The sequence below is a fragment of the Silene latifolia genome, chromosome X (assembly GCF_048544455.1).
Source record: "Silene latifolia isolate original U9 population chromosome X, ASM4854445v1, whole genome shotgun sequence".
Taxonomy (NCBI): domain Eukaryota; kingdom Viridiplantae; phylum Streptophyta; class Magnoliopsida; order Caryophyllales; family Caryophyllaceae; genus Silene; species Silene latifolia.
In genome coordinates this window covers 327,335,051-327,360,629 of record NC_133537.1, presented here as the reverse complement: position 1 = coordinate 327,360,629, position 25,579 = coordinate 327,335,051, and the positions used below count along the sequence as shown (strand labels likewise).

At 40.1% G+C, this 25,579-nt stretch overlaps 3 protein-coding genes across 3 annotated transcripts; all 3 read right to left on the bottom strand.

Moving 5' to 3' along the window:
* Positions 1-1,997: 1,997 nt before the first annotated feature.
* LOC141618360 (heavy metal-associated isoprenylated plant protein 39-like) lies at positions 1,998-2,966 on the bottom strand. The gene is made up of 3 exons (XM_074435461.1): positions 2,901-2,966; positions 2,554-2,635; positions 1,998-2,460 (listed from the first exon to the last, which is right to left on the bottom strand). The coding sequence occupies exons 1-3, from the start codon at positions 2,904-2,906 to the stop codon at positions 2,204-2,206; spliced, it is 345 nt and encodes a 114-aa protein (XP_074291562.1). The 5' UTR covers positions 2,907-2,966; the 3' UTR covers positions 1,998-2,203.
* Positions 2,967-7,132: 4,166 nt separating this feature from the next.
* Positions 7,133-7,588, bottom strand: LOC141620786 (uncharacterized). Its single transcript, XM_074437566.1, has one exon. The coding sequence runs from the start codon at positions 7,586-7,588 to the stop codon at positions 7,133-7,135; it is 456 nt and encodes a 151-aa protein (XP_074293667.1).
* A 3,342-nt stretch (positions 7,589-10,930) lies between these two features.
* Positions 10,931-11,875, bottom strand: LOC141618361 (heavy metal-associated isoprenylated plant protein 39-like). The gene is made up of 3 exons (XM_074435462.1): positions 11,773-11,875; positions 11,511-11,592; positions 10,931-11,417 (listed from the first exon to the last, which is right to left on the bottom strand). Exons 1-3 carry the CDS (start codon positions 11,776-11,778, stop codon positions 11,161-11,163), a joined length of 345 nt encoding a protein of 114 aa, XP_074291563.1. The 5' UTR covers positions 11,779-11,875; the 3' UTR covers positions 10,931-11,160.
* Between the last annotated feature and the right edge of the window lie 13,704 nt (positions 11,876-25,579).

The following is a 25,579-nucleotide window of genomic DNA, read 5'->3' as shown; positions in this document are numbered from 1 at the left end:
AATTCCCAGCTGCAAACCCGTTACTCGATCGAGTAACTGACTTACTCGATCGAGTGACCTCTACTCGATCGAGCCCCCAAGCTACTCGATCGAGTAGCCTCAGCTAGATCGAGTCCCACGCAAAACACAGCTCATATCGTCGCAAGATGTTGTCCAAAAGGATTCCCAAGGTCAAGATCAGTGTCTAAGGTCGGTCAACGTCGGTCAACGGGTCCCTAAAAGGACGGGTATTACAATCTCGTCTCCGGAGCTAATAACCATCATCACCTGTCACAATCTGCTCACCATCCCCGAATGGATCACCACAAATTTACAAAACAACGGGATCAGTTTACTGCATAATCAACATAAGACAAGTACGATTAGATAAACAACTAGTTGTAGCCCACCTCCAATTCTCCATCACATCATGTAACTGACTACACACTAAAGTGTGTAGCCCTGCCAGTGGGGGACCGCAACCTTGCCCACCAAATACCCGCTCATCAACGAGCGATAACCCTGTTCATTAATGTGCACATCCCCTCCTGTGGTGGGTTCCACAGAGGGCGAAACTAGGGCGTGAAGCCACTCCCGCAAGTGACTCCACTCAGCCGAGGACGCGCCTCGTGAACTTCACCAACAACCATCACAACACCAACACCAAACTCCAATCCAACAACAGCAGATAATCACAATATCAATCGTGCAAACAATTACCACATACTCTTAAATCAATTAAACAGTAAACCGGGTAGGAAAACCATACCTTAGCACAAACTGAAATGAGACAATCAAGCAGGCTAAAATGACTCCTCTACGAAGTCTCCACCTAACAACAATCAAATAATTCCAATTATAACATGCCAAAATCCCCTTTCCCCCAAATCATAAACTAGGGCAAAACCCTAAAAGACAAATTAAAGAAACTTATTTAATCAGAGGCTTACCGACACAATCGACGCAAGGAAAGATGAACTAGACTCACGAACGATCCACGCACTTGAGAGAGAGATTTGGAGAGGATTAGAGTTACGTTGTAAGTTTAGGTTTTGTTGAAATGATTAAGAATTGTAAATCCCGTTTATATAACTCTAATCCTTTCTAAATTAAACCGCGGAAATAAACATCGTCTGACCGGATACTCGGTCGAGTATAGAGTATACTCGGCCGAGTATTCCTGGACGGTAGTCTGTCCAGAAACACACGACACACTTACTCGGCTGAGTAAACCAACGAGTCGGTATCTAAATTCGCTAGGACATATAATAGGTATGGGACCTAATGCCACGTCACCCTAGCTAAGCCCCGCACTCAATGTGCGACAGACATGGCTCGTAGGATCACCGCTCGCTGCCTAGCACCACCCCTTATATAGGCATTGATAATTTTTGTTGTGAAGGGGAATCGAACCCTGGACCTTCAACACTATAACTGACATTCTAACCATTGAGGCACAAGACGATTAATGACTATTTAGGTAGTGAATATCTACTTAAAGTAAAAGTTATTGTTACGTATGTGAGTTATAGGTAAGGTACATTTTTAATAATATAAGTAGATTATAATAATAATAATTCAAAAGGATGTTTTAAATTGGCATAAATTTTATATGAAATATAAAATAAATGATAATGAAAAATAACTTTTGCTACCAATGTATTTCCGTAGCTAAAAACTTAAATTAGATACTAAATTTGCTACTCGCTTTGTTTTGACTCTTTAATAACTACGTACTTAGCTACTGATAAATATCCGTATCTAAAAACTTAAATTAGATACTAAATTTGCTACCTACTTTATTTAGTCTCTAAAATAGAGACATAATTAGCTATCATTTTAGTTTGGTCTCCTAAGTAGAGACTAAATACATTTTTTGACTCAACATTAGTCGCTAAATTATATATTTAGCAACTGAATTTTTGTTGGTTGCTAAAATAGTAGCTAAATCATCATTCTCTTGTAGTGAATACATATGATAAAAAAGCTTGATATTACACTAATACAATTCCGGCTCATCAACAAAATAAGTGTCTTCTATTTAAGTTATATAGGAACAATACATTACGAAAGCACCCGCTTTAAGCTCAAAATCTAACTATGCTAGCTTTCTCTAGGAGACATGAGTTCCAATCCTACTGATCGAACATAAACCCGACTTACTATATATCGCACAAATGAAATATAATTATACACCCAAAATTAATCATTCCGAACATTAAAATCAAGAATAATAAGGATAGTAGCCAGGGTAAGTTGGAAAATTGTTATAACTGTAGAATTCAAATGGCTTCATATACTCAACTATTTGAGCCTGACTTTTGGATTCGTCGTTTTTCTTTTCGGGTTCTTTCGTGGGCAGAATTGAGTCCACTTCTGTGTGGTAAACCTTTCTCAATTTGTTCACTAATGCTATGGGATCCATGCTCCCTGTAAGTGTTACCTTTTGTTCCTTTGTATTCACTGAGATTGAATCAATACCTGCACATTTTTTTAAAGTTTATTACTTATACAACTTTTATTTGCATGGAAAAGAAAAATAAAATTGAATGAGAAAAGAATATATATTCTTACCGTGAATTGTGGAAACGATTTTCATAACCTTTCGCTTGCATTTACTGTCGTCATGCATATCTAACTTAAGCACCACCGTCATCTAAAGAAAAAATAAACAGTTATGACTAAATGTATGTAAGAAGTTTTTTTTTTTAGGGCGACGTATAAAAAGTTTGGTAATCCAACTAACAAATGTTAAATTATAACGACCCGTCAATAATAACTTAAAATAATAGAACAAATAAGATAAATAAAACAAACAGAAAAAGTAGCAAAATATTTATCTTATCTATCAAATGAGATATTATAACCCAATATAATTTTAAAACAGATATGTACATTTAAGAACAGTGATTGAGGTATACCTTCATTCTATTATTGTCTTGAATATTATGAATTGCAATAATGTTTCTCGAGGTATTGTATTTAGAGTTGCAAAGTTTGTTAGTGAAAATGATAAGTTGGGTGGTGGTATTTATACCAAATGAGGTCAATGAAGCAGTAAAAGTCTGCTTATTTTATTTGTACGCGTCGAGGGCATAGGCCAGGAAGATACTAGTCTATCTAGATTAAGGCCATTCTTCGTACGTAGTTGGATTTGGTCGTGTTTATTAGTGTTTTGACTACATTATTAATCTTCAATAATTAACATATAAGATGAATATTATCCGTTTTATGTTTAAGACGCGGGTACACACTACATTACATGGTAAGTTGTATAGAAAATGTTAAAAGTTTTGTCGATCTTTATTATCACTATGTGGTAGTATGTGACCCGTCTTAAATTTAAAACAGATATATAATACCCGTCTTAAGCAAGACTTATCGATTAATCTTAGTTGGTTGAATGATGACTTGGGGTTAGTCAACAACAAAGTCTTTGTACTTTAGTTAGTCCTTTTCTATTCTATATGCATAGATGGGGAGGTTTTTGATCAAGGACCAATTAAAGTTTGATTATGTTAAAGTGAGACACATGTTTCTGCGGTGTTAAATAGAGCTACTGTGTTTTGCTTCTTGGTTGTCCAAAAGAAATCAATAATAAAAATATTAACTATGGACGGTAAAATCGTGTTACCTATAAAATTAGTTGAATTGAGCTTGAGTTCAGGTTAAAGCTCGCAAGCATGGTAATGATGAGCTCGATTTTTTCAAGCTCGGTTAAGCTCGAGATGGAATTTTGTTCATGAGCATAAGTCGAGTAAGGCTAAACTCATGCTCAGCTCGGCTCGCTATCACTCTTACTCGTAAGATTTGAGCTTGGACTCGAGGTCATTTGAAAATTTCATCATACTAGAAAGTAAAGTTTTGACCATAACTAATATAATTACGAGTAATATAATAGTTGGAATATATCTCACTTCTCCAAAATGAAATAGTGAGGACTCAATTCACTTGTCGTTGTGTAGTGCTCCTTCGCTCAATCAAATGTTTCGTTTTTTTCAATCTTGTGAGAAGTACTTTAATGAAATTAAGGGTAAATAAATACTCTGTAACTAAAACGGAGGAAATAAAATTTTTTTGGTATATCACTAGATGACTTTTTTGTTTACTATTCTTTCAATGATTATGATTTATGGAGTGAGTTCCACGGTCATTGAATCGCTTGGGTGAAACATACAAGATTCACTCAAACGAGTCATTTCGAAATGGTCCTAGCGCATGACCTACGTTACTACGTAGAAAAAAAATATGATACATTTCACAAGTCGCTTGTCCAAAACACTCAATTGCATCTTTTGATCTCTGTTCCCTTCACCAATCTATCTATGTATTCAACAAAAGCATAAAAGTAACATAACAAATCATATCCAGTCATCTAGAGGGTAAGAATTATTTACTCGAAAAATTTACATGACAATCAAACGACCATTCAAATATCGTAAAAATGAAATTCCTTTTATAATGACGAAATATAATCTCCATTACAACTTAAATCACATCCGACTAACACTTATGTCCTCAATTCTACGCCGTACCCTTAAAACAAGAGTTAAGGGAAGGGAAAATAAATATTTATAAAAATAATCTTATGCAATAATTCGACAAAACTCTAATCAGTAATCACTAATCACTAATCACCATCACCTATAGCTACAACTATATGATAACAATTGGAATGATTGAGTTATATTTTCTGATGATGCATACAACATACTAACACTCGCTATTTATAATATCCCGAGTACATACAACGAGACCATGTGAATACAATTAATAACAAGTGCAAAGAACTAGATATTGATTGTGCAAAGAACCATGTTTGAATGCTAATTCCCGAGATGATACATGGAACTGTATCATCTATTCCAATATCCCCCATCAAACTGGAGCATGGAGATAAAGCATGGAGATAAAGAATGCCCAGTTTGCGGAGTAGGAGATCAAGTTGCGATGACGCCAAGGCTTTCGTAAAGATATCAGCAATCTCTGAGAGTCCGTAGGAACATGTGACGGTTGGATCAAACCATCGGTAATAGCATCGCGAATAAAGTAGCAGTCGACCTTGATATGCTTAGTCCTTTCGTGAAATACGAGATTTTGAGCAAGATGGAGGGCGGACTTACTATCGCTATAAAGACACAAGGGCCGAGGGACCGCGAGGCCAAGACTAGAAAAAAGACCAACTAACCACTTCAATTCACATAAAACAACAGTCATAGCTCTGTATTCAGCTTCGGCACTTGAGGGAGACACAGTTTGTTGTTTTTTCGTCTTCCACGAGACGGGAGAATCACCCACAAAAACAATCCAATGTGAAAGAGAACGTCGGGTCAAAGGGCAACCCGCATAATCCGAATCACACCACCCAGAAATAGTAAGAGAACTGTCGGACCGTAACAAAATTCCTTGGCCCGGCCGACCTTTAAGGTAGCGAACTACCCGAAGAGCCGCATCCATATGCTCTTTTCGTGGTTTGCTCAAAAATTGGGACAAAATATGAACAACATAAGAAAGATCCGATCGAGTAATGGCGAGATAAACCAAACGACCAACAAGACGACGGTACGGCTCACCATCTTCGAGAAATGCACCCGAAGCAAGTGCTAATTGGTGATGTAGTTCAATGGGAGTAACAGCCGGTTTCGCACCCAAAAGACCCGACTTGGAAACAATATCAAGAGCATATTTCCGTTGGCACAAATAAATACCTTCGGAGCTACGAGCAACCTCTATCCCCAGAAAATATTTTAGACTACCCAAATCCTTCATATGAAAGCGAGACCCAAGATAGTCTTTAAATAATTTAATGGCCTCCGAATTATTTCCAGCAATGACGAGATCATCTACGTAAATCAAAACATGTAGACATACCTCATTTTTTGAATAGCTGAAAAGAGAATAATCAGAGTAGGATTGTAGAAAACCATACTCACGCAAAGCAGCTCCTAATTTTGCAAGCCAACAACACGGCGCCTGGCGAAGCCCATATAGAGATTTTTGCAAACAACACACCTTTCCCTCTTTCCTTTGGCTGAAACCCGGGAGTAACTTCATATAAACTTCCTCGGACAAATCACCGTGCAAGAAGGCATTATGCACATCCATTTGATGAAGCTCCCAATTTTTGATAGCGGAAACGGCAAGCAAAGTTCGAACCGTAACCATTTTAACTACGGGTGCAAAAGTCTCACCATAATCAATGCCTTCAACTTGATGGTTCCCAAAAATAACTAGCCTGACACTCGGTATTTATAATATCCCGAGTACATACAACGAGACCATGTGAATACAATTAATAACAAGTGCAAAGAACTAAATATTGATTGTGCAAAGAACCATGTTTGAATGCTAATTCCCAAGATGATACATGGAACTGTATCATCTATTCCAATAGTATATCATATCAAAACGTGTTTAAGACCGTTTTACAATACTTTTGGTAAAACGGCCTACATTTACTAAAACAATAGGTAAAAAAACCTTAGTAACTACTTTATAAATATATTTACTTAAAGTAATACGGTTTTAAAATAAATTAATGTAATAATCATAGTGGCTTTAATCAACAAATAACACATGCATTTGGGTCTTCTTCAATGCTTTTAGCATAGTAGGGAATAGGAGGATAAGCCTGGACATATCCGATCATCTTGTGGGCCGGATATAGAGGTGGACAATAGCACGGACTGGCCCGGTCCGGCCAAGCCCAGCCCAGCCCGCTTCGGGCCATTTTAGCACATAGCCCGGCCAAGCCCGACCCGACCCGCCTCCCTATCATGGCCTGCCCGGGTCAAGAAACCCAAACCCGGCTCGTCCACTGACTCGCCCTTTGACCCGCCTTTGACCCAGCCTCTGACCCGGCCCGGTCTGGCCCGCCCAAAAGTGTTGTTGCTCAACGGCTGTATGACTTGACAGTAATTGATTATTCACAAAATCCCATTATAGACGGTCACTATCCGTCTATAATGAAAGGCGGGTCAAATACAATACCATTTTACTAATAAAACAAAAGACAAGTGGGGTGGTGAGGCAAAAAATGTCACCACTTTCATTGTATTTGACCCGTCTATAGCTATAGACGGATATACCCGTCTATAGCAAGACTAATTGTTGATTATTTTTTTTTTTTTTTTGACAATCGAGTTAACGAGACCTACATATTAATAGCACGCTTAGCTATCCTATGAGCGGCTTTATTACAAATTCTAGGAACATAAGCAAAAGAAATACAATGAAAGTTTGCCGCTAGATCGGTTATATCGTCAATAGTATTCCTTGTCCAATGTTTGAGTTGTGAGAACCGTAGGACTTGGGCAAGAACCTGTAGACAATTAGAGAAAATGTTAATATGGAGAATGTTGCGCGAGAGCGCCCACTTTAAGGCTTCCCTAATTGCCAAAGCTTCCGCTTGTTCAGCATTTTCCGCCCTTCCTTTGATACAGAATTCAGAAACAATATCATTATCAAAAAGGATGCATCCGCCAAACCCAGCAGCAAGCTCCTTAGACCACGCCGCATCCACATAAATATGAGACCGAGAGCAACTCACAGAGCTCTGAATCAGAGGAAAGGGTACTCCATTCCTAAGATTAGTCAAGTCCTCCTCCATCGGTGTTTGGAAAACTATGGACCCCGGTTTCCCATCTTTAGCAGAAAGAGCTAAGTTAAGAGAGTCTTGATAAAGACAGAGAGCACCAATAGGGGAGCACTCGGTACTATCAAAAAACTTCCTGCACCTTACCACCCAAATAGTCCAAAAGGTACACAAAAAGGAGAGACAAGCCTCATGCTTATTATCAGCCTTAAAAAGAACAGAGAGCCAATTGCAAAATCAAGACTGGAGACTCAAATTATCCCCTGATTGTGCCCTAATCCCCAGGAGACTTCCAACCCAAACTCATTAGCAAAGAACAGATCCGAGAACAGTGTTTCCGTTGATTCCGTTTCTTGTGAATCACAAAGCACGCAAGTAAAAGGACCATCAAAGCCCCTTCTTAGGAATCGTTCCCCAGTGGGCAACGATTCCGTGAGAAGTTTCCATAAGAGAATGATCCAGCTTTTCGGCCCTGGCAGATTCCTTAGTTAAGATTGGCTATCATATTGCTCTTCAAATTGTTGATTATTTTGTCTCAAAGATTGTGTGAGATGAATTTGGCAATTTCTATATTTGTTTTCAATTAGTGTGGTAGATTGATAACTTTGTTATCTTTGTGATTATGTCCAACGTTTACTATCAACGACTAGTTTAGATATTTTTTTTTCTTCCTAATTCTAATCCAATAAATACCCCCTAATTCCCACACTAATCCTCACATTTTCTAAACTCTATCTTAATCTATTCTATATATTCAAATTATCAAGTTTTATTGGTTAATTTAAGTTACAATATATTATATTACTAGTATAATAGAATTATCTTATTAATAATTATTATAAATTTATAATACTTACTAATTATTATTATTATGTATTAAATTAAATTTTAAAATTATAATTATATAAAAATGGAAGCAGGAAGGGATTATACTCCGGAAGAAGTTGATGCGATATTTGCGTCTCAAGAGGGTAATATATTTTATTTTCGTTTATTAATTATTGTTAATTTCGTTTTTTAATTAGTGTTACTTTTATTTTTTAATTAGTGTTTTTTTGTTTTAATCTTGCATTTTAATAATATAATTATCTAATTTATTTGAATTTTTGTAGGTTCTACCCATGATGCACACATTGAAGAAGAAGCGAGTCAAGGTAAAAAAAGAAATAATAAAGTATCATTTGTATGGAGTTATTTCGTGAAGGTGAAGGACGCAAAAGATCCAAGGAGATATCGTTGTGTATGCACCGTTTGCCGTGATGTGAAGAAAGTACACAAAGATTTTGCTTGGAAAGTTGGAAGCGGACTTGGAAGCATGAGTCGTCACTTGAATAGTGAGCATGGTATAAGCGGAAGTGGTGTTCTAGCCAAACTCAAACCCAACTTAGCGGTTTCATGAGTAAAGAAGCCGGTGGAGGTAAACCTCTTTTTTATAACCAAAAGGCTATGATTGGTCATATGGCTACATTTGTTAATCTTGAAGAGTTGCCTTTTACTTATGGTGAAAGTGTTACAATGATCAATATAAATGTATATAATTAAATGAAACAGATGAAGTAAGCAGATCAAACATTAGCTAAAACAATGATCATAATATTAATGTTGTACAGTAAAAGGGCTCAATCACCGCCTTCGCGTTTTTACAAGAATAGAAGTAAAGGGGTGTTACCTTCATTGTTTGAAGAGGGGATTGGATGATTTTAAAAGTTGAGATTATTTCTTGAGTAAAAGTGCAAATTAGAAAAAGCCAAGTTTTTAAAAAGAGGGGGAAATTAATAAGGGGATTTTTTTTTTGTTTGAAATGTAAGTACTACTCTTTGATTAATGAGTGAAGAGAAATGGCGTGGCTTAAGTGAAGACCTTTTAAACCATTTGAATTCATCTATTTCATTATTTGCTTAATCTTAGTTCTTTAGTTAATCAAACAAATCAAATTCTCCCCCCCCCCTAAACTAGTTACTTTACTCTATACTTTTAGACACTTTAATTGACTTAGTCCTTCCTTGTGGGTTCGACCCTTACTTTCGCTATATTATTGTTTTAGTAGTTTAGTAAGTAAGTGATTATAAATTTACATTTGATAGGCATACGACATTCAGCCCGTCAGAAATCAAGGAGATCAAACAAAGTCTTGATAAAGCTTTTACAACAAAAGATCTAGGCCTGATGAGATACTTTCTGGGTTTGAAAGTAGCACAGAATGATACTGGAATACTACTTAACCAGAGAAAGTATATGACAGACATAATAAAGGATCTTGGAATGGAAAATTGCACAGCAACAACTTTCCCTCTCCCAAGGGGAATGAAATTATCCATAGATTACGGGGACTTATTACCAGATCCTGAGAGATATAGAAGACTAATAGGGAGATTGCTCTATTTGAATTTAACTAGACCTGATATTTCCTACTCTGTCCAATATCTCAGTCAATTCCTGACACAGCCTAGACTACCACACTTACAATAAGCAGCACTTCATGTAGTTAGGTACTTGAAGCATACAGCTAATGCAGGATTGTTTTATCCTTCAAACAGTGAGTTGAGTTTATCTGCATATTCAGACGCAGACTGGGGGACCTGTGCCTTCTCCAGTAGGTCATTATCATGTTATTGTGTACTGCTTGGGAATTCCTTGATATCTTGGAAAACGAAGAAACAGAAAACAGTGAGTAAAAGTTCTGTTGAGGCAGAATACAGATGCATGTCTTACACAGCAGGGGAGATTGTATGGATGGAAAGGCTTCTTAAAGATCTTCATGTGCATATACAAACACCCATCAGTCTATACTATGATAACAAGGCAGCCGAGCATATTGCCCTGAATCCAGTCTTTCATGAAACAACTAAGCACTTGGATATAGATTGCCACTATGTTAGAGAAAGGATTCAAGAGGGGCTTATCATAACCAAGCATGTGAAATCTAGTTTACAACTTGCAGACTTAATGACAAAGGCATTAGGAGGTCATCAACATAATTACTTGTCTAAAAGATTAGGCATAAAATTCTTGGGTGATTCCAGCTTGAAGGGGGAGTGTGGAAATATAGATGACATTCAAGCTGCCAATCACATTGTGAGAAAGCCTAACACACGGATTGCTGACATGGACAAAGTTAGTTAGAGTTTGTGTTAGTTTGTTAATCTTGTATATAAGTAGATAATTATCATACATGTAAGTAACACACTTGTAACAAACAAAATATCTCAAATAATAAAACCTCACATTAATTTACCTTTGTTTGTTAAGCTCAAGCTCAAGCTCATACAACAATGGAGGTTAGGGTTGGTTTTACATGTACATTATGAACATCAATCAAGTTTACCGATTGTTAAGGCGTTTAAGTTCATCCATGCATTTCTTTCTTGTAGGTTTCTCCAATACATATGATAAAAAAGCTTGATATTACACTAATACAATTCCGCTTTAAGCTAAAAATCTAAATATGCTAGCGCCTAGCTTTCTCTAGGAGACCTGGGTTCCAATCCTACTGATCGAACTAACATAAACCCGATTTTCAATCTAACTATTACACAAACTAAATGAAATTATATTACACCCAAAAATTACCATTCTGAACATTAACATCAAGAATAATAAGGATAATATCCAGGATAAGTAGGAAAGTTGTTATAACTATAGAATTCAAATGGCTTCATATACTCAACTATTTGGGCCTGATTTTTCGATTCGTCGTTTTTCTTTTCGGGTTCTTTCACGGGCAGAATTGAGTCCACTTCTGTGTGGTAAACCTTTCTCAATTTGTTCACTAATGCTATGGGATCCATGCTCCCTGTAAGTGTCACCTTTTGTTCCTTTGTATTCACTGAGATTGAATCAATACCTGCACATTTTTTTTCAGTTTATTACTTGTATATACAACTTTTATTTGCATGGAAAACATGAAATGGAATGAGAAAAGAATATATATTCTTACCGTGAATTGTGGAAACGATTTTCATAACCTTTCGCTTGCATTTATTGTCGTCATGCATATCTAACTTAAGCACCACCGTCATCTGAATTAAAAAAAAATGTAAAATTATAATGACCCGTCAATAACTTAAAATAGAACAAATACGATAAAATAAGACAAACAGAAATAGCAAAAAGTTTATCTCATCTATTAAATGAGGTGTTATGACCCAATGTAATCTTAAAACGAATATATACGTTTAAGAACAGTAATTGAGGTATACCTTCATTCTATTATATCTTGAAATTATGAATTGCAGTAATGTTTCTCGAGGTATTGTATTCGGAGTTGCAAAGTTTGTTATTGAAAATTATACGTTGGGTGGTGGTATTTATACAAAAGGAGGTCAATGAATTGAAGTTATAAAAGTCTGCTTATTTTATTTGTAAACTTTAAGTACGTACTACGTACGCGTCGACTGCATAGGCCAGGAAGGTACTAGTCTACTAGATTAAGGCCATTCTTCGTACATTGTTTGATTTGGTCGTGTTATTAGTGCTTTGCCTTTCTTGTTAATCTTATTAGCTTGTTGAATGATGACTTGTTCAGTTGTGCTTAGTCAACAACAAAGTCTTTGTACTTTAGTTAGTCCTTTTCTATTCTCTGTGTGTTGATGGGGAGGTTTGATCAAGGACCAATTAAAGTTTGATTATGTAAAAGTGAGACACATGTTTCTCCAATGGAAAATAGAGTAGTGCCGGTCCTAAATATTTTGAGTTTCTAGGCAAAATTGTAAAATGGGATTCTAACTCTTTAAAAATCATTGTCCAAGTAATTTATGTGTCATTATCTATTACTCCCCCCGTCCCGGTCAATTGTTATCCTTTGGTTTTGGCCCAAAGACCAAGAAAGAAGGAAGGGACCAATTATAAAATGACAAGTGGAATAAATTGAGGGTGAATGGTCAAATTGCTTATCAAATTCATTCTTAAAATAGAAAGGACAACAAATGACCGAGACACCTTAATATGGAAAAGGACAGCAAATGACCGGGACAGAAGGAGTACAATTCAATAAACGCACAAAAAATTTTGAATTAGATGAGGTTGATTCTTGAACAATCTTAAAAAATTTAGAAGAAAAAATGGTTTTAGATTTGGAAAATTGGAGAGAGGGTACCTTATAATTCAACCATTTTATCGTCAAAAAATCGCAAAAGATGGAAACTCTTTCAAAGTTTAGATATTAGTTTTATAGATTAGTACATTAAATGTATAATTTGGACAAATTTTGCTACGATGAACACAATTCGCACAAAATCTCAAATGCATGGAAAATATTTTATTTAAACTCAATTGACCCACTAAAATATAAGTAAATGATTAAATGGATAGGTCTATGCCGTCTATCAATATAGTAAATTCCAAAAAACAAAAAAAATAGAAATGGTGAAAATGAACCTATCAATGTAGTGAATTCCAAAAAAAATATAGAAATGGTGGAAAAAAGTCATGAGGAATAGAACACGGGGCCTCTTATATTTGGTAATATGCAAAACCACTAGACTATTCACCTTCTTTTGGTTTTTACATGTAATACATTTTATTTGAAAAAAGGTCTCGAGCTATAGCTTATATAGCGAACTTCTAATTCCACCCTAACGGGTCCCTTCTAGACTTAGACCCTTGTCATTTGCCAACCCAAATACCCTATAGGGATGGCCCTGGAGCTAGTGTGTTTTGTTCCATGGTTGTCTAAGAGAAATCAGTAATAAGAGTATTAGGGACGGTAAAATCGTGTTACCTTTAAAACTAGTATCTTGACATGGTATCAGAGACAAGTAATTACAAGGTCACTTGAGCTCGAGATTGACTCGAGCTGGTGCTACCCGGGTTGATTTCTTGGTGTCCGGACATGTTGTGCTTGCTGTGTAGACTGACTAACGAAGACGACCACTATGCCTCACGGTGGGCGCCAAACTGTTTTGGTAAATTTCTACCAATTTAGGGGCACCAAAATCTCTTGTGTTATTATTTCCTTATTTCGTCCTTTACTTTGTTCATATCGTTACTCCGTCCTAATTACATACATATTCCATCACAAATCACATATAATTTAACCCCCGGTACGAGGCTAAAAATAGCGGTCACTTTAACCCTAAATTGGTAGAAATTTACCAAAACAGTTTGGCGCCCACCGTGGGGCATGGTGATCGATCTCTATAGTCAAGTTGTCATAAAGTCAATATTCGGTGCCATGTCCCCTAGCGAGCAAGATCTCCTCATTATCCATGAAGTCATCCGAAAGCCATCAGTAAGTCTGCTTCCTGGGATCCCCCGGAAGCCTGAAGCAGATCTGCTTCCAAAGATCCTCCCTAGAAGCCAGTAGTAGATCTGCTTCCTGGGATCCTCCGCCAGAAGTCAGCAGCAGATTTGCTTCCTGGGACCCTCCCCGGAAGCCGCCAGCCAGACCGCCTGCAGATCCTCCGCCGTAAGTCGAGCTTCCCCGGGACCCTCCTCGGAAGCCAGCAGCAGATCTGCTTCCCAGGGTCCTCCGCTAGAAGCCAGCAGTAGATCAGCTTCCAAAGTTCCTCCAGAAGTCCCGCAGCAGATCTGGCCTAGAGTCCGGCAGAGACCGTCCCCGGTTCCTCCAAGTCCGCAGCCAGACCGCCCCGAGTCCGGCAGCCAGACCGGTCCCCGGTTCCTCCTGTCGACAGCAGATCTGGTCCCAGAGTCCGGCAGCAGATTTGGTCCCCGAAGATCCTTCAGAAGCCTGAGTTCGACCGCAGGTCCGGTCCCCGGAATTCCTCCAGAATCCAGCAGTAGATTTGCTCTCCGGAGCAGTAGATCTGCTCCCCGAAGTCAAAGATCTGGTTCCTGTTGTTCCCCAGAATCTTCCAGCAGATCTGGTCCCTGTTGTTCCCCAGAGTCCTCCAGCAGATCTGGTCCATGGAGTTTACCAGGGTCCTCCAGCAGATCTGGTCCTGCATCTTCATCCGGATGCGGCGGCAGAATCGCTCCCGAGTTCCTCTAGAGTCCTATAAGATCTAGACGCCGAGTCCCTCCAACCTCTAGCTACCGGAGCAGAATGGTCAAGTGCACCGAAACCGCCAAACAGACGCGTACAAAGAACATGTGTACAAGCGGAGGCGAACCAACCCAAAGAATGCTCGATGCAGTGCACGATTCGGAGGTACCGGTAGGGCGGATCGGACCTCCGAATCTTTGGACCGAGAGATCCCTAGACGTCGTCTTTGGTGCTCCGGATGGAAATTCACAATCGACTTAGGCTATCCGAAGTAGGTTGCGGAGAGAGACAACGGAGCTGCGGTAAGAGGGACACCGGACTATACCCTGGATGCCTAGCATCCTACTACTCTCCCATGCGACCAGAATGGAAGCGGATCGTAACACCGTATCTAGTAGCTGTTTTGGAGCTAAATTCCTCCCTGTTGCGGGAACTTTCACCAAAGATGAACCGAATGACCAACTCAACCGGTGTCGCTACAACTCCACAAGCCAAATGACCACGGGGCAGACCTCTGCAGAAGTGTTGTTAGGTTGTAACATATTTGGTACTATTTCGCCTGTCTCTAACCCTCTTGCAGGATCACAAAGCTTGGTGGAACAACCACCTGTTAACACGTGGGGGCAAGTCTAGTAAAATAAGCTTCACGAGTCAGGTTCTACCATTTACGCCTCTATTTGTGCTAGAATAATTTACGTGATAACAGGTGGATTAGAACTCTATAGCCTAAAATACTGAAAGGCAAAAAAAGGCATTTCACAAAAACAAAAGGAGATCGCCTATACTCAGAAACACCGCCTGGTTGCTCTTATCGTAACATCGTATATAGAAACTACACCGTAAGAAAAATTCTAGTGGATACAATAAACTCACTCAACATGGGTAAGCTGAACCCGGAACGAACGGTGCTAAAAATTCAGAGTACACAGGTAATCTTCATCGTCAATTGTTTAAAATTAATGAAACTTACATGGCATGTCTCGCTTTGTCCTGCGATTACATGATAGGAAGCAGATCAAATCTAGCAAGTGGCAAACCAGAATGAGCGTCCTGCAGGAACTATCAAAGCTTGCAAAGAAGCAATCGGAATATAAGAACCAACAACAACAATCAACACGCAGTCCGCCAGGTGCTTGGATGTTGATTCCAGCAAATTGTCACCCTTGTAGGGTAACAGCTCATAAGAAGCTTCTACAACGAGTTTCATACCCAGTCTGCATCTAGGGAACAATCCCGAAACAAAGCAAAATACAAAAAGGCCAAGTCGCCAGGCACTGATAAACAAAAGTACAAACATGATAGAAGAGAGGACCTCCTAGCATGATTCTCTCCTCGGCAGCAGCTACACCAGCTTTTCTACCTTGCTCTGTTTGACCTTCTCTTGCAAGAACTAGCTTTGGCTCAGGAACATCAGCAGCCTCAACAACATTTTAGGGAAGTAGAAGGAACCAGAAACGGAAATCCAGGAAGCAGGAGGAACCAGAAACAGAAATCCAGAAAGTAAGAGGAACCTGAAACGGAATTCCAGGGAGCAGGAAGCCGGAAGCAGGATGCAGGAGGAAGCAGAGGCGAAACCTGAGGAGGCAGAAAACATGAAGCAGGAAACCTGAGGAGACAGGAAACATGACCAGATGAAAGGCAGGACCCAGAGTGAGCCAGACTTTTGCGTAGCCCATTTGCAGGAGCCATCAGCCAAAGGAAGCAGAATCAGGGAAACCCTAATACCACCTCTGCTGTCCGAGCCAGAACCAGAAGAACCCTGGTCATAGTATGCCTAGTCCCTGTATCTGATTCCCCGCTCCTGGTCCCAGCGCCCCATACGTATCGGCAACCAAGGCATCTGTTTGCTTCATATTGGCACCTAGAATATTATCTCAAATAAGTCTCTGCATCCTGCAGAGACCAGGTACACGTCACTTGAAAAACTGTTTCTTGCACTTGTTGTAACTTTTTGTAAATTGCTTTCTTATTTTAATCTCATCATATCCATGCGGTAATTGACTATCCCTGAAAGCCTATATGAGAAAACTAGAGCTATTAGGATAAATGACCAATGACTAATTGAACCATACGCCTAAGTGTTCACAACCTGAACATTGAACCTCGAATGACTGTTAAGACACAAACCATGGTAGACTTTGCACCTGACTCTAGTCCAGCACCCCAGACCTAGGTGGATGAAAACATCAGGAACCTGAAAGGGAAATAGGAACCAGAGTTGTACATGAAAACACTAGTAGAATTTCCTATAAGGGGGACAAGAGTAGGCCTGATACCCAGGTCCCCGCAAGACCAGCAGGGAACCTGATAGTCCGAGCCTGCAGCGACCCTGAGAGTCAGGCACCTGAAAATATCTGGAACCAGATAGGTCCCCAGCCAGGGGCCACAACCCAGAACCTGGAGGCAGACGTCCTTACAACCTGGGGGTAACATTCAAGCTAGGTATCTCATCACTTATGCTTATCATTCATGTGCTAAAATCATCGGTAAACAAGAACAGAAGATTCATGTCCATATGTCGCTCTTAAAGTAATTCGTAACTTCGTAATCTTGTTACCCTGCTATATTTTGAATAACTACTGCCTTGAACATTGGAAGGACGTTGGCTATACCATATGCTGGCCCTATTAGAATAATTTCTTGCAGGAGATCTCCCTACCATCAGGAGTGGTTACTCAGGCTCCAAAACCTGTCACTCCTTCCCCATATAAAATCGCTCCTCCTGCAACATATGACGCAGAATGTAGAATGCAGGACGCAGGGCGTAGAACATAGAACGCAGAACGCAGGACGCAGAACGCAGAATGCAGGGCGCATGGCGTAGAACATAGAACACAGAACGCAGAATGTAGGATGCAGTATCCAGAATGCAGGATGCAGAATGCAGGACACAGAACGCAGGACGCAGAACGCAGAAAGCAGAGTGCTTCCTGCAACAAATTTTCGGCCTGCAGAAACAACCTCCCCGCGCACAGGTCGGGCCAGCAGAATAGATAGCTCCGCCAACAGCTTGTAGGACATGAATCAATGGCATGGGGGCAATTCAATCAATGTACCGCTGATACATAAAAGCTCTTAGCACCCTGAATATATAGGAGACAGGCAGCAGCCAGAATGCTGCAGAACACATCCTGCATCAGCTTTCCAAAGTGACAAATCACAGCAACACGTGCTACCACCAGCCTGGTTCCCTGGACACCAGAACGTGAAATAACAAAAGACAAAAAACAAATGACACTACCCTCAGCAAGAAAGTAAAAAGTAAGTGTGGGCCTCATACTATTTTGCATGTCATCCACAACAAAGCCGTGAAAGGCATGCAGGAGGCAGAGACTACGTCCCCCACGCGACAGCTAGAAGTCAATAGTCCATCGAGCAAGCTTGGTCAAACAACAAACTCAATGTTAAGAACCTGAAACGATAGCAAAAAGAAAAAGCCACAACAGCTGAACTAAGAAGTGCTCACATACGCATGACATCGTACAAGCAATCAGAAACAAGGGCATATGATAGCAACGTGAGAATCAGGACTCTCGCAGTAGAGGACCTAGTGCTATGAAGGGTATTTGAAAATACCAAAAATCACAAGGCTGAAAAATTTGCTTACAATCGGAAAGGACAATGACAGGCTGAAAGCGCCAGGTAATAGGGTGTACAGATTGATGGCCATGCAAGGTCAAATCTTGTATAATCCCCGACTTTACTTTGTCTGACAAAGTGCCGAAACCTTAGTGTACAGATTACCTTTCAACAGTCCGTGAAGCAAAAACCTTTTTACTAATATCTTTTGTCTTATCGAGTCCTTTTTTAGTTTCAAAATTTGTTTTTGTGTTCTTTTTATTTATTCCTCTTTGTTTAAAACAAAATATTTTCTAAAAACCCAAGTGGTACGCGCAGTGGCTTCCTGGATCCAGATGTTGCTCTGGAACACCATGAGATAGCACCAGGTATTTGCACTATTTGGTTATCTTTCACGCTTCTAGGGAGAAAGGCTTTGACATTGATGTTGGTTGCTTGTCAGATAAGGGACACTTTGAGGGTCCACCGCCATGTGAGGTCACAAGACGTTTATCTTAAGTCAAGCCACATGGAGAGCATACGCCGAGGTAGCGCGCAGGGTACGGCATACTAAGACCACCCATACCTTAACGTTAACTCAGTAATTCCATAGCTATGTCGTAGAGAAAAAGGTTCATGCACGGATTTCAAACGTCTGGAACCACAAGGAACGCAACATTCCTTGTTAGTCAGAAACAATCAATGAAGGTATGCTATAGTCAGTTAATCCTAGTGATAAGATATTTTACGTCATGGGTAAAATATGTTATCAAATATCTGTCACCAGGGGCAGAGGCTGTGTACCTGGAACTAGGTCAGCCTCCTGGCAAATCAAAAGTGGGAACTAAACTCCAGGCAAAGACAAACGAAACCACAAAGACAAAGCATATAGTCATGGTTAACATTGCATTCACGACATATGATAGTCTACAACATATCTAACCATCATATAGTCTGCATCATACATCAGAGAGTCCATGCATGCACATGCATCGCACTACTAACATTTTGCAGGTATCACCTACATAGCAAATGCACAGCAAACTTGTGCCAAATGCTCTAGCCACCGGATTCACCCTTGGTGACCAGATAACAGAATGATAAGGACATGTGGGAAGTGCTTCCCAGGATTCAACCGTCTGGCACCCAACACCGGTTTGCGGTTTCGAGCCGATCGACCGTTTCGAGCGATCGTGCGGATCCGAGCATCCGCCACCGGTCCCTAGTGTCGCATCCGCTCCCGGCATCCGCCAACAGAGTCCAGCGCCCGACCATCGGTCCCAGTGTCGCCGTCCCTCGGTCCCTAACGCCGATCGTCTGGTTCCCAGATTCAGCCATCAAGCTCCAGCCAAAGAATAAATCCCGGCTCCCGGCAAAGATCGCCTTTGTCGTTCCCGAGCTGATCGTCCAGCTTCCCAAATACGGTCAAATCCCGGATCCCAAGATCTGCCACCTGGTCCCCGGGCGTCGATCGTCGTCGGATCCCGGATCGCCACCTGGTCCCCAGTCGTATCTGCTCCACGGCATCCGCCATCGCCTGGGTTCCCGAGCCGCCTTCCGGACTCCGGTAACCAGGTGTCGATTCCCCGCACCAACCATCAAGACCCCCAACGTCAGCAATCAGGATCCTAGAGTCCACCAGTTGTTCTGAGCATCCTACAACATAAATCCACCTAGAGTCCGCTTGCTGAAAATTCTGCTAGCAGGAGTCCACGAGTCTACATCAGTAAAAAATCAGTTTACATCTACTTCCCGATCAGCAGAACCAAGGAGAGCCAGAAATCAGTCTACAAGGACAGCAGAGTACGATTCAGCAGAATTAAGCAGGCCAGGGTTCCAGAATTCTTGGTACAGAGTAGGGATGCAGAATTATCTCAAGTATATCTAGCGAGTCGATCCGTGGCGACCCAAAGAGCTTGCTCCGGCGAGAATTCAAAGCAGACTTCTCTATCAGAGCTTCTGCAGTCTGTTCCATCGGTCTATCACAGTAGGTTGGCTGCAACTCCTTCCAGCAGAATAGCAACATAATCCAGAAGGATAGCAACAATTTATCGGTAGCAGAGTAGCGATAGTAAGAAGAGCTTGAAGAATCAATTTCCCTCCTCAACAAAGCTGAGAAGCGAAATTGGGGGCAACTGTTAGGGCCAAAATTATCGTATTTTACCTGGGCTACGTGGCACGAGATAAGTGGGTAATTAATGAGCAATAGACTCATTACATACATGGGGAGTCGGGCCCATGGACCGAGCCAGGGAGGCAGGTCTGGAAGCAGGATAATCCGGGAAGGACAACAGGTGAAGAAGAGTTCAGCTTGGACTAAGATATTAATAAGATCTCGGGTAAGACAAGGAAATCCTAATTGTTGCCATATTCTGAATAAGGAAAGTCCAAGTTGTTACCAAGCTCTACCTTGAGGAAAAAGACAATTAAGTGGGAAACCCTAATAAACCCACTAGGGTTTATTCACTATAAATACAAGGAAGACAAACAAGAGAAGGGATCCACATTCACCCACACAAGAACACACACACAACGGCGTACTACGAAAGAGAAATCTAGCAACCAGGCAGCAACATATTAACCCTACGTACAAACCCCAAAACTATCCCATGAATACCATGAACACAATCTAATGATTACCTCCATCTTTAGATAATGATTACTCTAATCATTATCACCATCTTACCACATGAAAGCTACTACATCCAACGTCCCACGTAGTAACCCGTCTGTCTCGCTTACGCACAAGACGGGTTATTGGTCACCAGATCCGGGTCCGTTGTATATTGTACTTGTACTCCGATTATCATATAGTGGAATATTGGTGGGATTCCGACTCCCCTGCGGTTGTTTCCCACATCGGGTTTTCCGCGTCACCAAAATCTCTTGTGTTATTATTTCCTTATTTCGTCCTTTACTTTGTTCATATCGTTACTTCGTCCTAATTACATACATATTCCGTCACAAATCACATATAATTTAACCCCCGGTACGAGGCTAAAAAGAGCGGTCACTCTAACCCTAAATTGGTAGAAATTTACCCAAATACAAGCTACGAAATGTAGATTGTCTTCAGGTTATAATTAAACACCAATTATATAATGAAAATCATCCCATAATAAGATTCGAAAGTATCACACCAATATTCGAAGTGACGAATTCTATGGCCGCTAATACTGTGTCAACCAAAGCATCAACTGATGTTTTAGCACTTAAATTTTACAATACAGTACAACAATGCATGTCCTCCTCGAATGCTCAAAGCACGCAATTGTACTGTATTACAGCTTCAACCTCACCTTTCTGAAGCCTATTATATAAATCAGAATCCAAATTGAGCCACCAAAATGAAATCGATCATATAGACGTAACTCCAATTCGGTATAGTATGATAAAACTGTCATCAAGGCCAATTAAAAGCAAGCAATTCGTTAATATTACAATAACACATTTAATAGTTCAATTGAATTTTATCGACGGATCAAACTCGTGTCTGATATAATCCGTCCTATGGTCTTATCCGGCTCAAATTCGACTAAACTAGATTGTATATTTGTACGAGTATGTACCAATAAAGAATAATAAACCAAAATTAAAATAAAACCATATTTAATTCTGAATACACTAAAGAAATAAATATTTTCTTTTACAAAAATGGTCTTATGATAGGAGTTGACACACCTGAGAACATATTTTTAATCAATTGTGATTTTGTGAAAGTATACGTCATTGAAGGTCCACGTATAATCACATCTTTAGATATGGGAAAGAGCCATCACGTCATCACTCATATGACAACTTTTCTATAGCAAATTAGTCTTCTTGCATGACGCTAATTCCGTCATAGTTCAAGACTTCTCTCACAAAAAGGGAGAGGGGACAAGGTGGGGCACCTCCCATGTGCTTCCCAATCACCTCTTAATGGGCATTTTCTGAGAGGAAACGGTATCCGTCACAAGCTTGTGACGGATATCGCCCATCTTCAATGAGATTTTGTGTTTCTATAGAGTGGCAATAAGAAATCGCGATGTTTAAAACACAAATAGATAATGTAATTAAGACCCGACCATGAGACGGGCCAGGCCGAGCTCACTCTACCGAGTTGAGACCTTAATCAGCACGTGAATATGGCGAACCAAAAAAGAAAAGAGGAAAGATAACCCGACTATCATGAAAAGGAAAAAGGGAAGAAATGAATGACTAAAAGAGCGTATTTCTTTATTTATTGTTCAAACTCTTCTCAACACAGCTCAAATTTTATACATTATCCATGAGACTCAACTCAAACTTTACTTTTTTACTACACTTTAAAAAAATGCGTGGTTAAAAAAAAGGAAACAAAATAAAATAGCACCTGAGCTCCTTTTATTGGGCGACTTTTCTTGAAAATTGTTTTTAAGGCCCTACAACCGCTACAAGAGTCTTAACTGAAAATTTAAGACTCAACTTAAAACTTTGTCAAAACTATGGTAAACTAGTTATTGGTAGTCTTGACTCTTGAGTGGGTCTTATCTTAAGACTGACTCGGTTTTCCTCGCTTTTAACTTTTTTAAGTAGCGTAAATTGGTTTACAAATGAATCCGTAAAGAATTTACAAACTTAAAACTTTGTCAAAACTATGGTAAACTAGTTATTTGGCCGCTTTCATGGCCAAATTGGGTTGGCGTTTGCTAACCGAGCCTAATGCTTTATGGGCGAGAATTTTAAGGCAAAAGTACTGCAAAGGAAGATGTGATTTGGGTATGTTTGAAGCTAAGCAGAACAACTCTAATGCCTGGAAAGGAATTGTCGAGTCAACGGACATACTTCGGAAGGGTTTGGGTTCAGCTATAGGTAATGGTGAAAAGACCTTATTTTGGAAACATAAATGGGCTATGGATACCCCTCTTGAGGTGCATACTGATCTCGTGATTCCATAGCCTCTCGAGTAAAAGTGAGTCGCGGATATGTGGGATATGGAGGCCGGCTGGAAATGGGAGCTCTTTGCGGATTTTTTCCCGAGTTCAATTTTACAAACGATTGCTTCTTTCGAAGTGGTCCCCGGCGAAAATAATGAAGACATAGCTTATTGGGCGGAAACTTCTAATGGGTACTTCTCAATCAAATCTGCTATAAGGCTCATTCGTGACGATTTGAGCGCGGAGTCGGAATCATATTGGCTTTTACCTTGGAAAACGTGGGCTCCGCAAATAATAAGGTTGTTCCTTTGGCTGCTACTTCATGACCGCATAATGTCAAATGTGAATAGAGCGCGCAGGGGATTCACGGAAGACCCTTGTTGTTTGGGATGTCCCGGGGTTGAAGAAACCTCTCTTCATATTTTACGAGATTGCCCGGAAGCGAAGAAGGTGTGGCGTTGCTTCCCTGCATCTCGTACTGAATTATTTCAAAACATTACTTCTATAAAGGAGTGGGTAATTTTTAATTTAACTCCAACACATACTGGCGGTTTGGAGAATTGGCCGACAACCTTTGCTGTGGTAGTGTGGTGGCTTTGGCGTTGGAGGAATTGTAGAGTTTTTAACAGAGCGGAGGTTATTCCTCGTAATACGTATGCTACTCTCATGCAAAGAATTGAGGAGGTGGTGATGGCAAGGGACTCGAGAGATCTCATCAGCTGTGGGACAACCGAGAGGAAGAAAGAAGTGCCGGTAAGGTGGGTGGCGCCTCCGGAGGATTGACTTGACCTTGAATATCAATGGGGCGTCGAAGGGGAATCCTGGGTTGTCGGGTGTGGGTGGTCTAATTCGGGACTCGTCGGGTCGTCTTAGAGTGGCATTTGCTGAAAAACTGGGCCTTGGTACGGTGACAAGAGCGGAAGTAATGGCTCTTAGGCGTGGTCTCCTCTTGGCTTGGGAGCGGAGAATTCCTCGTCTCTTAATCCAAACAGATTCTCGGGTCGTTGAAAGCTTCATGAAGGAAAAGGAGGACATGCTTCCGACGACTTATTCACACATTCTGAGGATATGTAAGCCCCTCATTCAGAACTCGGAGTGGCAAGTACGTATTAACCATGTGTATCGTGAGGCCAACTTTTGTGCGGATTGGCTAGCTAATTTGGGAGTCGTGCAGGAGCAAGGTCTGAGAATTTTAGAGACGGATTCCGTGCCAAGGGAACTTAACTGGCTCGTTGAACAGGATGCTCGAGGAGTAGCGTGGCCGCGCTATGTCCCGTTTAGCTTTATGTAGTTTGTTTTTCGTTTTCTTTTGAACTCGCTTTTTCCTTTTGTTTCGTTGTTAGTTTTCGTGTTTTGATAGTTTGTTTTGGGGTTTTCCCTGCTTCGTTTTACCAAAAAAAAAAAAAAAAGAATTATACGGAGTATTAAATTTTATTCAAAACACTTGAGACAATGATACTGTAGTTCCTCAACACTTTATAGACACCGAGTATATCATACATATACTAAACCCATTCAAGACAATTTTGTATACGTTTGATTAAAATACAACTCATATATACATTGAACAAACGTATTGAAATTGATTTAATGGATGGGGTATAGTTTTTGGCATATTATATGAGTTTCGCTTAGACCTCGAAAGCAAGTCTATCTAGTAGAGCTGATCATATGGCCCAGGCCGCTAGCCCGACCCGGTCCAGCTCGATTTTTTCTCGGGCTTGGGCCTCGATTTTAGGCCCGAAAAGCCCATGGCCCGATTCAATATAATAGGCCGGGTTTGGGCCGCCTTTACGGCCCGAATTTTGGCCCGGCCCGACCCGATCATATGCGAAATTTACGAATATGTACAATTTAAGAATGTTAATAAGCATTAAGTAAAATAATTAACCAATCAATTGTTGTATTGTAAATAAGCCGTAATAACTTGTTTACATGTATTAGTTTGATAAGGCTTAGTATTTTCCTTCACCAGTATTTATATGATAAAAAATGAGCTAATGATTTTGTATCATACCAAAGTCTTGATAAATTATTTACCATTATCGGCGTGCTAAGTCAATGTTTTTGAGCCTAAAGAAAAACAAATATCAAATCAATTACAAAACTACAACAACATACAGTGAGCACCGCACTAAAATATATTATTACACTACTAAAAATTGTGCATTTAGTTTGTATGAGTCACCTCAAGCAATACGTTCATAAAAGCTACATTAGGTTACTACTTCTTAATTGCAATACTCGAAAAAAATCAAACAATTCTATGCGAAATTTTTGATAACAAATACACAAAGTATTATAACTTCATATGGGGATTTCTAAACTTATTTCAAGAGAAAAAATATTTGGCCCGAAAGCCCGCTTAATCCCGCACGGGCAGGATTTGGGCCGACAAAATAGGCCCGCACTTGTAGCCCGGCCCGGCCCGACCCGTGCACTTGGGCTTAATTTAATGCTTGGGCCCGGCCCAAACCCGACCCATGATCACCTTGTTACTAAGTGGTGGGTGGAATCTCTTATAAACATATCAAAAGCTCCATATTTTCTCAATGTGGACAATTTTCCTCTTATACTCTTGGGGTGTTACAATACTTATCTACAAAA

Excerpts from the sequence above, each read along its gene's own strand:
- LOC141618360 (XM_074435461.1), bottom strand. Across the intron at positions 2,461-2,553 it reads AATCGTTTCCACAATTCACG|GTATTGATTCAATCTCAGTG; the intron begins GTAAGAATATAT and ends AAAAATGTGCAG.
- LOC141620786 (XM_074437566.1), bottom strand. The coding sequence starts at position 7,588 with ATGGAGGAGGACTTGACTAATCTTAGGAATGGAGTACCCTTTCCTCTG.
- LOC141618361 (XM_074435462.1), bottom strand. Across the intron at positions 11,418-11,510 it reads AATCGTTTCCACAATTCACG|GTATTGATTCAATCTCAGTG; the intron begins GTAAGAATATAT and ends AAAAATGTGCAG.